This window comes from Natator depressus, chromosome 1 (genome assembly GCF_965152275.1).
Source record: "Natator depressus isolate rNatDep1 chromosome 1, rNatDep2.hap1, whole genome shotgun sequence".
Classification (NCBI taxonomy): Eukaryota; Metazoa; Chordata; order Testudines; family Cheloniidae; genus Natator; species Natator depressus.
In genome coordinates this window covers 301,403,751-301,419,047 of record NC_134234.1, presented here as the reverse complement: position 1 = coordinate 301,419,047, position 15,297 = coordinate 301,403,751, and the positions used below count along the sequence as shown (strand labels likewise).

At 40.6% G+C, this 15,297-nt stretch overlaps 1 protein-coding gene across 1 annotated transcript in view; it reads right to left on the bottom strand.

The window, feature by feature from the left end:
* MET (MET proto-oncogene, receptor tyrosine kinase) overlaps nt 1–15,297 on the bottom strand; it is a 117,008-nt gene that overhangs the window by 48,294 nt on the left and 53,417 nt on the right. The window contains exons 4-5 of the mRNA XM_074942295.1: nt 5,088–5,222; nt 3,639–3,812 (exon numbers count right to left, since the gene is read on the bottom strand). Coding sequence (XP_074798396.1) covers nt 3,639–3,812; nt 5,088–5,222 — 309 coding nt within the window. The remainder of the gene's footprint in view (nt 1–3,638; nt 3,813–5,087; nt 5,223–15,297) is intronic.

The window sequence follows — 15,297 nt, the reverse complement described above, 5'->3', positions numbered from 1 at the left end:
AAATCCCACTGACATCAACCATTTACTTCAGTGGGCTTTGGATCAGGCCCTCAAAGCATCTCTTGCATCTGCTTCAGGTGAAAGATACCATAGAACATATTTAAATCCTCTGCCTCCCTGAAATCTCGCTTACTTTTTGTGGGATTTTAGGATTGAATGTCAAACATCATGCAAAGCAGGCTTCCTCCATTTGTTAGGAACAAAACATGCTTAGCTCTTGTATTTTATGCACATGAGTTTAAAGATAGAACAGAAAAAGATTAATAATCTGTTTAAAATAATTTTTTCAGTAATAATGTTAAATGTCATGGTCAAGCAAAGCAAGAAATTTGCCTTAACAGCTAGCAATCCACAGGGAACTAAGCACTTAGCTGCATTATTTTCCTTCCAAGCCTTCTAGAAACAAGTTTTACAAACTTGTGCATGCTGTAATGCAAACCTTCAGGAGACTCACTTTGAAGACCAATCACTGCCACATAGTCACTGAAATTTAAAATATATATACACACACACATTTGAACACAGGGCACTAAATTATAAATAAGTATGAAAAAACTTATGAGATCTTGCTCTTTTTAAAGTTCTAGGGGTCCAATTGTGCAATCCTCACTTGTACTGAGAAATACTTTATTGAGAGTAATCATTGCATTGAACTTAAAGGGATTACCCTCATGAGTCAGCACTACTCAATATAAGGATTGCAGAACTGGGCTCTACAGGACAGGTTTTAAGAATGGCTCAGTACACTCAACTCTGATTGAAGTCAATGTACATGCTCAGGATATCTGAAAATCAGTACCTACACACAAAATAAGCTATGTTATATAGCTTTGAACAGTTTGGTCTTGTAGAAACATCATATGTATATATTTAATTATGATGCAATGGAGACTCTCTGGGCTTGATTCTCTACTGCCTTGTGTCCAGTGTTATGCACCCATGTACATGTGTGATTCACAAATTCATAGATTTTAAGGCCAGAAGGGTCATTAGATCATCTAGTCTGGACTGTATAACACAGGCCATAGAATGGGGTGGGCAAACTACGGCCCGTTGGCCACATCTAGCCCGCGGGACTGTCCTGCCTGGCCCCTGAGCTCCTGGCCGAGGAGGCTAGCCCCTGGCCCTTCCTCCGCTGTTCCCCTTCCCCTGCAATTATGCCGCTGCGCGGGCAGTGCGGCTTGCGCCTGCCCACCTCACAGGCTTTCAGATGAGCCTGTCCTGCTGCTCTGAGCAGCCTGGTAAAGGTAAGGGGACAGGGGGAGGGTAGGAGGTCCCAGGGGGCAGTCAGGGGTCAGGGGGCGGTTGGATGGGGTGGAGGTTTGGTGGGGGTGGTCAGGAGCCAGGGAGGGTTGGATAGGGGGTGGGGTCCTGGGGTTCAGGGAGGACCAGGGAGCAGGGGGGGTTGGATAAGGGGTGGGGTCCTGGGGGGGCAGTTAGGGATGGGGGTCCTGGAAGGGGGCGGTCAGGGGAGAAGGAGTGGGGGAGGGATGGATGGGTCGGGGGTCCCAGGGGGTTTGTCAGGGGGTGGGGGTGTGGATAGGGGTTGGGGCAGTCAGGGGACAGGAAGCAGGGGGGTTTGGATAGGGTGTGGGGTCCCAGAGGAGACAAGGAGCAGGGGGGGTTGGATGGGTCGGGGGTTCTGAGGGGGGCAGTCAGGGGGTGGATAGGGGGCAGAGGCCAGGCCGTTTGGGGAGGCACAGCCTTCCCTACCTGGTCCTCTATACCGTTTCGCAACCCCAATGTGGCCCTTGGGCCAAAAAGTTTGCCCACTCCTGCCATAGAATGTTGTGCACTTGTACAAAGTGAGTGTAAAACATTCCCATTCTTATTTTACAGACCTTTGCACAGATGTAAATGACTGCACAAGACAGCGGAGAAGCAGTAACAAAATCATTTTGGTATTCACAATCCTAATATAAAGATAAATAAGACTTTTGTAGGTTTGGTTCCCATTAAAATTTCATTGTTTGTTGATTGGGTTTTGTCTACTTTACCCCCAGAGTGACTTCGTATTTGAAACATAAATGTAGAAAAGAAAAACCACCATTTAAAATGTTTTTTATAGGTTATTAACAAAACTCAAACTTCTTTCAGCAGCTTTGCTTGGATATTATGTTTAAGCAGTTACAGCATGTGAAATCATCCACCTCTGGGTTTAGTGAAATATTATTTATTTTAAAAAGTGTCTCTCTCTTTGTGCTGAGTCTTTCAAGTTTCTAAGTTTCATCCCTATTTATGAGTTCAGATGTGCAAAAGGAATAAGAATTTAACACTGTATACATCAGTAAAAATAATGGCTATAAATGCTGTAAGAAGGTTTTATGCTTGTTCTCCGCTCCATTTACTAGTGTATTAACTGCTCCATGAAACAAGGCCTTCGTAATTGTTTCACACTTAACACAAAATGACTTGGTTAAATGCACAGTCAGCCAGTACAAATCTTGTCTTAACCATAGCTAAATGAAAACAGCAACGAGCTAGTGGGCTCTTTGATTATCAGTGTAATTTTGCTCTTGTGTACTTTTTAACATTTATGGGGTCTTCTACAACTGAAAGCAGCCTTCAACTGTCCTTTTTCCCACAGACAGAGCCACAGACTCTGCCCTGCCCCAGGGCCATGCATATGACAACCAGGCCTATGGGAATGACACTCAAGAAACTGTCCAGGCTGGGGAGATGTTTGAAAAAGCACCCGGCCTAAAGATGTTCCCTTTCTCTCCCATCAGTGCCACAAACCAAGAAGTGGCAGGGGTGGTGGGAGGGAAGAAGAGACAGAGCTATCCATCAAAATATGAGATGGGATGGGGAACTCCTCCACATCATCTCCAGCAGCTGTGAGCAGGAAGCTTCTTCTTACCCATTCTCCCTATGAGGAAGGCTTTGAGAGGTGACTTGCCCTCCTTCTCCCCACCAGGTGAAGGGAATTTCCTCTTTTAAAATCACAAACAGATCAGCTGAAACCCTGTCCCAGTTCCACATTTAAGACAGTAAATGGTAGTTACTGAAGATGAGGGCTTCTTCCACAGACCCCAGCAGAGGGACAAATCCAGAATGGGAGAGCTGTGGAGCACAGAATGTGGGGTATTTATTTACATGAGGCCAGCAGCCTGTTAAGGGTAATTACACTGAGGGGAAAGTAAAGACAGCGGAAACTTTATTTATCATAATTTAAAAAAAAGAGAAAAAATTTATATTAAAATTGTATCTATTTGGTTGTAGTCCTCTCCCCTCAGCATCCATGTGTAATTTGCGTTCATACACTGTAAGCTCTTTGGGGCAGGGCCATGCCTTCCTATGTGTTTATACAGATCCTAATGCGATGACACCACCAATCCTGATACTGTTGGAATGCAGAATAACAGGAATAAACAGTTACATGAACACAAACTCTCTTCATCACAGACAGCTCTGCTCCTGGTCTTGAAAAGCTCTGAGATTTTTAAGGGGAAAAGGCAGCTTGCCCTTTTTACTGCCTAGGCCGGCTAGCTGAAAAGCTAGCATCTGCAGACTTCCAGGGCTCAGAAGGCTCAAGAGGCCTGAGGTACATTCTGTTGGACAGGTATGCTTGAAATAGCATCCTACCTCTGAGATAGCAGTCCTACCTCTGAGATAAATTTTGGGGGAAAAAAATTTACCTCATAAACTCTCGGCAAACATGTCTCCCGGGTCCACATCCTTTTAACACACTCCCAGGACCTCACACACTGATCACTACACCAGCCACACTGCATGAAAGGAGGTGCTGAAAGACACTGACTGCAGGACTTAAAGTGATCACAGCCTGGTCCATTCAACGGAATCTTGGTTATCTATTGATAAGAGAATTATACACAGATCTTTACAAAAATATCTTAACTAGCAAGGAGAAACTCCTAATTTATGCAAAGTATAATGATGTTACTCTGGTTTCAAATGTGAAAATTACTCCTCTACTGTAGTTTAGTTCAGTAATTAGAAGATCTGATAAGTAATTTAATTGGCACATTCCTAAATTCACTCTTAAACCCTAAAGCCATACTGATAATATCTATAGTCACAATAAACAGCTGTTGCTTACAAAGAGGGGTTACCATCTTGTGATTAGAACTTGGACAGAGTATCAGGAGAACACCTGGTTTCTTCTCCCAGCTCTGCATTAACTCACTTGAAATATCAGTCAGTGTAAATCAGTTTACTCATTTGTAAAATGGACATAATACCTACTTCACAGGTATGTTGTGAAGATTACTTGTTATCTGTAACCCATGTTAAGAGCTTTAGAGCAAAGATGCTCTGCAAGTGGTTTTCATTTTATGACTTTAATTAATATACAGTTACTTCACCATATTTCCATGCCACATTTAAGCCTATTTTGATCATACTTTGTTTTAAGGTTACATTTATATCTAATTCTTAAAGGATTAGTAAATGATTAATAGATATTTCAATAAATGGTTAATCAATTCTTATAGATTGTTAGAGAATTCAACAGGTCAAGAGGTTGCCTATAACCATGGCTTATAATCATCTATAATATCTTCTACCGATGTGCTTTCAACCATTTATAACACATAGTACTCATGCCTGTAACATACTTATATCATCTATTAATCAATCATTCATTAACCTTTGACAAACTATTGCTAAATGTAATCTTAATATGAATTGTGACCATGGTTTTAAACACCCACAACTCCCCCCCCCACCATTTAAATAGTGTTATAATGTTACAATACCAATCTACAAAGACCAGGAAATTCTAAACACTATTTTTTACTCAAGCCATTGTGTATTTTTCTTTACAAGAGCTTGAATTAAGGACAGGGTGTCAGCCTTAAATTTGCATTTCCTGGCTTTTTGTTGGTTTCTATCACAATTCTCACATTATTTGCACATTTCTCAATGTTAATTTACTTGTTGGTTTAATAGAAAAAAAAAAAGCTTTTGAGGAAACAAACAACACACCCAAGAGACTGGAAAGGATGCAAAGGTTGCATGTTATGAGAACTCAAAATACTGTACTGACTAACCACTCTTATGTAAAGCTGATACTATGAATGTAGGTTTACATAATACAAAGCGTGATTAGATTATGAACCACTCACCTTCATTCCGGTGACAACCAGAGTATAGCCATCTGCTACTAATGAATGGTGAATAATAACTTGTGGGGAGACTGGGTGGGAGTCCAGGGGAAAATTCACATGTGGTGGAGTAGCTTCTGAACGGGAAATCACTATCTAAAAAAGAAAAACCCTCAAAATCAATAGGGGCAAAGAGTCCTGTGGCACCTTATAGACTAACAGACGTATTGGAGCATGAGCTTTTGTGGGTGAATCCCCACTTCGTCGGATGCAGACTAACACAGCTACCCCTCTGAAGCTTAACATCAATAGGCTACATGTTACTTGTGTGCACATTGAGCAGTGATTCCACATTCCCAATATTTTCTTTCTGATGGTTAGTACTAACCAGCATTGTTGCACTAACCCCTTTGAAATACATTATGAAGCAATAAAGCCACGCTTTATAACATATGCTTTGCTTAAACAGAGCAATCTCATGACTGCCTGAAAGACTTTTATAATATATCACATTTGTAACACTAAGAAGGAATCATCCCTTGCTTCATAATCCTTAAATTTCAGGTGTTTATGAAATAAATTGTAAAAAATTCAGTGTCTATTTAATCAGCCTCCCTGCATTTAAGAGAAAAGTAAAGGAATTTTGCCAACAAGGTCTATTTAAAAGCATATTAAACCAGCGAGTTTGTCCCCTCTCTGTTTTAGAAAGGTAACAATATTTTAATTTGTTTTCCTTTTAATCCTTTGGTTTGAAAATTAAGATTTGCTCTATATATTATATATTTAAAAAAATTTTAAGATCTGTATTGAACATATAATATTGAGAGCCCTCTCAACTTCTAACCTGGGATTTAAATTGGTACGTATTTTACTGCATAAACATATTGCACTTTTAAAAAAAACACATTAAAGTAGTAAAAGAAAAGAAAAAGAAGAGCAAGAATTGTACTATCCTTATTTAACTTTTCTTTATGGTGCCAGAGGTGTGCACAGCACCTTACAGAGAGAATAAGAAAGTCAATGATCTGAGCTCAGGCTCATTTAGTTCAACGAGACTCTATTGGCATGACAAGCTGTAAAAGAATTGCTAAAGTGTAAAAAATATCTGTCAGAGGTAGGTAAGATCCTCCCAGGACAGGGCTACAAGTGTGTTTGAGGTTTGAACCTCATGTTCGTATGCCACTGCTATCCACTCCTGATCTGGTGACAGGTTTCTGCAGCGCAGTGTTATCTCTGCTGTTTGGGTGCATGCTGCTTACTCTGAGTAGAACCACAAGGGATTTCAACAAGTGTTAGGTACCTAGGTGCTTTTGAAAATCCCACTAGATGTCTAGCCCCACCTTTAGGTGCCTAAACACCTTTGACAATCCAGGTCTATAATTCTGATCCTGTGAAAACATAGGCACATGCTTAACTTTACTACCATGATTAGCCCCACAGATTTCAGTCACTATGTCCGAGAGCAAGGATGTGCAGGACTGGGCCCATAATTATATATGGCATGAGCTGGAAGGTGATAACATCATGCAACAAGGGCAGAGGATCATTTAAACAAAGATTACAAGGGTACTGTTTCCAAAAGTTACACCTCAGGTTATTTATTTATTTATCTGAGGAATTTAGAATATCAGTATTTGATGAGAAAGTGAGACTCACTGGATATCATTATTTAGAGCAGTTTAACAATCTTTAAAACACCTAATACACAAAATGTTTACTTTGTGACTATAAAAATTTTTTACCTAACTGCTAAGCCAATCCTAAAACAGCTAGGCCATGGGTTTCGAGGATTTCATTGGCCTTCCACACTGCCATTGTCTTTCGGCAAGATGGCCGACTCCAGAACTAGCCTTAGAAATTCCCACTTTGCTGTCATTCAAAACTTCAATAAAATATGTTCCCAGTTAATTCATGGTGATATGTGTTTCACACCCTGCGGATGTTTAGACTCTTGGGTGGAAACAAATAACAGGGAAAGTTTTTCTTTAAGGTAAAGCTATTTTTGTTAAAGAATTGCCGTTCAGGTTTGATTCACAGCACAGAAAAATGCAGTTTTTAGAAATCAATAAATTTTGATGGTTTTCTGCGACACAGAGCTATGATCTTTGGCACAATACATTAGGAGATGAGCTCTGTTTTTATACACAGGACAGAGTGAAAAATGGAATGAACTGCAAAGCTGCATGGAAAAGCTTGATTAATGTTAGTATTATATGAGCAGAGGTAACACCACAGCTGCAAATATCTTTTTAGTTGATCATTAGCCATGTCTCCTCTCAAATACCCACTGCTATAAAATGCTAAGAATTCTTTTCTATCATTAATCCAGGCTTCTTCTTATTGCCAAACATTCTTTCTGATTGAGCAACAATGTTAACCCTTAAATACTTCTGGGTTTCAGCCAAAGAACAATATAAGAAATGATATTATTATTACTGTAAGTAAATATCTGTATTGCGATAGCACTGAGGAGTCTTAGTCATGGATGAGGATCTGTTTGTGCTAGCTACGCACTGTACAAACACAGAACAAAAAGACAGTCCCTGACTCAAGGGCTTATAATCTACAGGTATGTCTATACTTCAGGCTGCAGGTGTAACTTCCAGTTTGAGGAGACTTACCCATGATAGCTCTGATCAAGCTAGTACGCTAAAATTAGAATGTAGCCGAAGCAGTGCGAGAGGGGCTAGCGGCTCCCAGTATGATCACGTCTGAAACGCTAGGTATGTACTTGGGTGGCTAACCCCTCCCACCACTTGCACTCCCACGAATGCACTTCTAGTATTAGCATGGTAACTCCATCAGAGCTAGTGCAGGTATGTGTCCTTAAGCTGGAAATTACACCCCAGCTCAAAACGTAGACATAGCCTAAGTAAATTTAATACCCTATTTTTATGGTTCTAGAGAATGTTTGGTCTTTAAAACACTGAATGATTCATCACAGATAAAGTTCACATCAGCTGCTCAAAGCCTGAGTAAAATGGTTTTCTACCTGGTGATGTGATCTGAGGTTGGAGAAATAGAATTTACCGCCTCCTCCCCGCCCACATCTTGGGACTATGGTGTGAAATACCCATGCAACTGATCTACAGCCAACAGTATGACTATGTTTATACTACAGAGCTGATGTTGGCATAGCTATGCCACCACTGCCTCTAGTGTAAACACAGTACACACAGGAGTTTTTCTGCAGGTGCCTGAATGGCACTAGCTATATCAACAGCAGCACTCTTCCATTGGCATAGCTGTGTCTACACTGGGATTTTTGTTGGCACAGCTGTGTCAATCAGCGGTGTGTTTTTTTCTCCACTCCTCACCAACGTAGCTATGCTGATGCAACTTTTAAGCGTAGACCAAGCCTGTAACTAAGGAACTGTAGAGGTAGCCAAGAGATTCAAAATAAATAAATAAAAATTTGGGGGCCAACGTATCTGTGTAGTTTGTGATCTCACTGGCCAAGCCCATAGAATCAAAGAAATGTAGGTCTGAAAGGGACCTCAAGAGGTCATCTAGTCGAGCTCCCTGTGCTAAGGCAGGACCAAATAAACCTTGACCATCCAGGACAGGCATTTATGCAACCTGTTCTTAAAAACCTCCAGTGATGGGGTTTCCACAGCATCCCTCGGAAGCCTATTTGAAAGCTTAAAAACGTTTATAGTCAGAAAGTATTTCCTAATATCTAACCTAAAGCTTCCTTACTGCAGATTAAGCCCAATACTTCTTGTCCTACCTTCAGTGGACATGGAGAACGGATCACAATCCTTTTTATAACACCCCTTAACATATCTGAAGACTATCATCAGGTCCCCCCTCATTCTTGTTTTCTCAACACTAAACATGTCCAGGTTTTTTTTTTAACCTTTCTTCATAGGTAAGGTTTTCTAAACCTTTTATAATGTGTGTTGCTCTCCTTTGGACTCTCTCCACTTTGTCCACATCTTTCCTAAAGTGTGGCACCAGAACTGGATGCAGTACTCCAGCTGAGGCCTTATCAGTGCCAAGTAGAGAGGGATAATTATCTCCCATGTCTTACATGCAACATTCGTGTTAATATACCCCAGAATGATATTAGCCTTTTTTACAACTGCATCACATTGTTAACTCATATTCACTTGTGATCCACTTTAAGGCCCAGATCTTTTTCAGCAGTACTACCACCTAGCCAGTTATTCCCAATTTTGTAGTTGGGGATTTGATTTTTCCTTCTTAAGTGAAGTACTTTGCACTTTATTGAATTTCATCTTGTTGAGTTCAGACCAATTCTTTGTCAAGGTTGTTTTGAATTCTAATTCTGTCCTCCAAAGTTCTTGCAACACCTCCCAGCTTGGAGTCATCTGCAAATTTTATAAGCATACTCTCTACTCCATTATCCAAGTCATTAATGAAAATATTTAATAGTACTGTACTGAGGACTGACCCGTGGGAGACAGCACTAGATACAGCCTCCCCATTTGACAGTAAATAATTGATAAGTACTCTTTGAGTACTTTCTTTCACCCAGTTGTGCACCCACCTAATAGCAACTCCTTGGCCTGCCTAAACCTTGTCTTACATAATCCTACAGAGAGAGCACAAGAGAGATAAAAAGAAAAGAAGTACTTGTGGCACCTTAGAGACTAACCAATTTATTTGAGCATAAGCTTATGCTCAAATAAATTGGTTAGTCTCTAAGGTGCCACAAGTACTCCTTTTCTTTTTGCGAATACAGACTAACACGGCTGTTACTCTGAAACAAGAGAGACAGACTCCTAAGGCATGCTCTTCATCATGCAGCTGGGTTGCATGGTATTCCTGTGCAGTTATTCAGCACCTATCTTCTCGCTGCCGTGGGACGGGGTGGTGCGGCTGTGGTATGACCCTAGGAAGCGGGGTAGTGGAAGCGAGGATTACTCCCTAAAAATAACAAATTTGATTGTCTATCTCCTGGGGCACATATACCATTTTCATAAGAAATCAAACATCTCTCCAGAGCACACAAAGAGCAGAACACGTGTGCCAGCTACCCTCCAGAAAAGCACGTTCATAGACAATAAGCAGTGCAATTCTTGACATTCCTCTCAAGACCAATACAAATATAACATTTTATCCACTCCATCCTTGAGGGATATGGATAATTCACCAGTACACTGACTGAACTATAGACTTCAATTTACACTGCTAGCTTTGAAGGTGGGTATGTTTTACTTCCAACATCCAAAAAGACACACACAAAAGGAATCATGGGAACTGAAAATATATGTAGTAGCCTTCTAGTACAGCTCAGAGTATTTCAGTGATGCTGACTTTAGAGATGATAGGCTTTGAAGACAGGAGGTCAATAGATTAATTAGTATCTACTTTATACTGGAAATGAATCATCATTTTTATGTCCATGGATATCAGGTGTATTCTTTTAAACTCTATTTCATTATCGCAAACCAATCAACGTTCAGTCAGAAGCCTTGACATTTGGTTAATTTATATACAACTTTGCATATTAAGACCATAATAACTTCAGCACAAAAGCATGCATGTAATATATATTTTACTCATTTTGATGATCAGTCCTGCTAGTCAGTAGGATTGAGTTACAAATGTTACTGTATGCATGTCAGAATATCTTCTGCAAAAATCAGAGGCTACTTAAAACAAGCCAGTCTCAGTATCATATTGTTAGTTTTCCCTAGATGTCTGGCAGGTGTAGGCCATTATCCAGCAGAGATAGGTTCAGGGTTAATGTTATTATGTAACCCCCAAGCGCCCCAGGATATGCAGCATAGCCTTGTAAAGGGCACACATGTAGCTCTCTGGATGCTGTATATATATCATTGTAATCCATTGAGTATAATGGATCCACTTTGAAGGGCATAAGCTTTTCTACTGGAACTGAACATTAAAACATGTGCTCTCTCAAAACAGTAACTTGGTTCCAGGTGTTAATTTTAAACTTCAGTATAAAGATTTCCTCTCTTTTCCCTTTCTATTTGATTTTACTTTGGGATTATCTAGGCATGCTCTCTACCACAGAAACAAGAACTACTACTCAAAAACCCATTAAATATTAAAAAGTAAGTTTAAAAATATTAATAACTCTTTACTAATATAGATTATGGCATTTAATTTCATTGGTTTAAAACCAGAGAAAGAAAAGAAGCACTGTGATTGATTACACATTCACATAAATGCATATATGTATGTTTTATATTGCCAACTCTGGAAAGTCAAGTACTCTAGCCACAAAACATGGTATAACAAACAGGTATAATATAGGAAGCAGGCTTTGAGCAGGGGGGTGGGAGGGTTCCACGGCTCCACCGAACTGCCCTAACCCCTTTCTGGAGGGACCACTTCTAGGGATGTCAGCATTGTTCAATTCGGTGTTCATTCATTCCTTGGTCTCTTTGCCAATGCTTCCAACAAAGGTTGCCATTCATACTGGTGGATTTTCTTACGTGTACACCTGACCAGTAGAAAATGAATGGAGACCACCAACTCAAAGGCCACTGATCAGCCAAAAGATGGTAATGATTTCCTGGGACTTTAGATAGGCATTGGATTTGAATGACTGACCTAAAGCTGAAAGGCTCTGTACATCATTACTCTGAACCACTGCTGTTTATGAATATATACCATGGGCCTGATCCTTCACCACTGAAGTAATGGCAGTTCTGCCACTGACTTACTTCAATGTCAGCAGATCACAGCTTGTGAGATGCAAAGTGTTGAAGGCCCAATTCTGCTCCCATTGAATTCTGTGGCAATTCTTGACTTCAGTGGATACATGGTCAGGCCCCAAGTGTAATCACTGAGTTAAACACAGTTGTGATTATTTCTATCTAGCTTTCTTCCAAAAGTATCTATCATGCATGTAGGTATCTAAGCACTGAAAACAAGCATACAGTGTCCATAGCAGTTTTCTGCTCCTCAAGTATGGAGAGCAAGACCTGAATGTGCTAGGGGGTTTTCATTTGTTTGTTAGTTTTTAACCTGGGGTGGTGTCCTGGGAAAAGGCTTTGTCAAACAAGAGTGCCACATACTTTGAACTGAAAACGAACAGATTTGGGATCAGCGTGTGGAAACTCCACCTCTTGTTTGGCTATCAAAAATGTGGTGGAAAATGTATATAAAAATATTCCTCCTTGCCCAGGGCCCATTATTATTAACTATTTGTATTAAAGTAGTGCAGAGAGGCCCTAGTGAGGGTCAAGGCACCAGTGTGTTTGGTGTGGCATAAACCTATAGGAAGATATGTTCCTTGCCCCAGAGAGCTTACTGTGCAGCCACACTGCTGCTGTTTCTCTGCAGGAAGCAGGCAGGATGCAGAGAGGCTGCACAGTCGGGAGCTCTCCGTTCCCTGAGCACCAGAGGGCAGGGTTCTGCCGTGGTTCTCTCTACAATGCTGTGGAGTGGGGTTTGTCAGCAGGCCAAGGGTCAGTAGATCCATGAATGATATGGCTTCCCTGCCAAAGCCCCATATAGAGGGAAGATAGGGAACTGCAGCTGCTCCTACTGCTCTGAGAGGTTGTATGAATTGTAAGGAGAGGTTTCCCGTCCTGTGCTTCCACATGTAGGGCACCTACATGAAGCTCATTTCCTGGGCTTCACACTGGTGAGGTAATTTCACTCATAGTGAGCGTGCTAGGTGTGCAATTTCCAAACACTGGGAACCTCATTGTTTCCAAAACAGATTTCATCAGGCACATCAAAGACATATTCCTCTCACTGACAATTAAGTCCATTACAACTCTGAATATCACAGGGTGGCTGGCCGTCTATGGGAAGATGGGTCTTTCACTTGTGATGGATGAGCTACGTCTCAGCTGAGTCTGATCAGCTAGGGACCAGTTGGTTTTAAAAAATAGCAAGCAGCACAGTTGCAGTAGAGACCTGCAAGGACCAGGAAAGCTCCTGCAGGAGACCTTGGGGCACGGGGGATGGAATGGGGAGGTGAGGTGGGGTGGGGTGCAGTGGACAGAGGGGAAGGGGAAAGCACTACAAGAAGTAGAGTGGCTCTGTGGCAGGGTGACTCTCAGGCAAGTGGCTGGTAGAGAGACAATCTAAGGGGAACAGACTGATCCCTGCAGGAGATCCTGGGTTCCAAGAGAAGAGATGATTGATATGCTGAATTTGTCTTATTTAGAGGAAATAAAGCTAAGAGTCCAAACTAGACTCGTGGTAGGGTGTCACTCCTTCCTGGGATAGGGAAACAGGTCAGCAGCCTACACTGAGCATTTAAAAATGTCATTTTGACACCCTCCTCCACACCCCCAAAAATCAACAAAATCTCCCGTCAGTGAAATGGACTGTTCACACTGAGAGTTCAAAAATGGCCAAACAGAACATTATCGTATTCAAGGGAAAAAAGTTTCCCTTTGGGCTCCAGAAATTTCAGCCCAATTTATTATGGTAACTTTTGTGACAAGCTCTAACTGCCTGAAAATAGAGGCTTATTATTAGGCTTGGGAAGATTAGATTTTTATTGGTAAATGTCAGTAAACATCACCATACACACACAAACTACTCATAATTTACCAATAGTCAAAGAAAGAAAAATGCTGCTTGAGAACTTATTAGAGTTTGATTTAAGGATATTTACACTGCATATTTTGACATGTGATGTTGACATGTTTTAATGGTTATAAAGCTTTAACTTTTTGAATCTCAACATCCAAGGACAGTAAATTATTCTCTGAGCCCTGTCCCTACCCCCTGCCCATAATGTTCATCAACTGAAAATTTAAATAGATAAAAATAGGAAAAAAGCCTAAACATAAATATTTTATCATTTCTATGGATAATATCAAAGAAAATAAAATTCTGCCATGCTTATTTATAATGAAAGAGTCTTTTCAGTCATGAGCCAGATCTACAGGTGGTGAAAGATGGTGTAGCTCTTCTGACTTCAGAGGAGCTATGCTGATTTACACCAGCTAAGAATCTGGCTCCATAACTATAGCATCTCCATTGTGACAGTATCCTACTTTCAAATCAAATAACCAGTGTGAAATACCTGATTCACTTTGCACCCAACAGCTGTACTTGTGGCCTATGTTCCCAGCTACACACTCAAAACAAGGACAATAGGAAAGGCAGAAACAGCTGCAACCACTCAGAAGAAAAAAAAAACTGTTAAAAAAAAGCTTGTTGTCAGACTCCCGCTTAGGAAGGAAGTCAAACCATTTTTCGTTGCCTTCTCATGCGTGGCAGCTGTCTTAGAAAAATTATTACTGTTCTGTTTTGTAACAGAAACTCCATAGTATTTAGTAAACTATGAACTCCAAACTACTCATGGCCCAACACAGGTTTAATACTTTTGATGCAATCAAAACATTATCAGTGCATCAATGGGCTGCGACTTCTCTGTTGGAGAACACAGAATTCCCATCCTCCCCAATTACTTCCTTTAAAAGAACTTGTGAGTTTTCTGTATCTAGACCATACAGATCAATTTAATGAATCTTAGCTTGGCTGAGTAAAAATGCACAACTTTCTACATTTAATGCAGGAGAATGTGTCTCCTTTTCAACCAGTTCTCAATCCTCAAATAAAATCACAGAAGGTAAAGAATGAGATATCTTTTACTGACTCAATAAAATATGTAAGCTTTTGGGCCACATTCAAATGCATTTGTTAAACAAACAAAATACGACTACATTCTGATACCCTTTCTCTGGTTTAGTACTGTAGCACTTGACTTCAATGGAACCACTCACAAAGTAAGGTACTGTACCTTGTGAGTAAGGGTATCAGATTCTATCCCTAAATAAATACATGCAGCAACCACCACAGTAATTCGGGCCACAAAATCAGTGTGTTAGAGATTACATTTGTTTTGTAGTAGTGTTCTACTACAATTGTATGGAGAGCAGAGGGAAGGTTGATGGAGACAGAACTGGAGAATCAGAGAGAAGAGAGGTGGAGACACAGGGTACGTATGAAGGCGGGAGTGAGCAAGCAGAGGAAATAGTGAAGGGCTGAGAGAGAGGAAGGGAAAGAAAAAAAGAGAATAAGAATAACATGGTTGGTTACCAAGAGACTGATGGAAATGGTTTCAAATGCAGGTACCTAAAGTTAAGCACCTCAAGGTTTGATCCAAACTCCCATTGACTTCTATGGTGCACGATCAGAGCCTCCATCCTTGTTAGTGCTGGCCAATGTTTGTCAAATTAGACAAAAATTTTCATTGACATTTCAAAAAGAAATAAAAACTAAAAAAAAGTTGACAAAAATGTTCACTAATATTTCTCTTGGT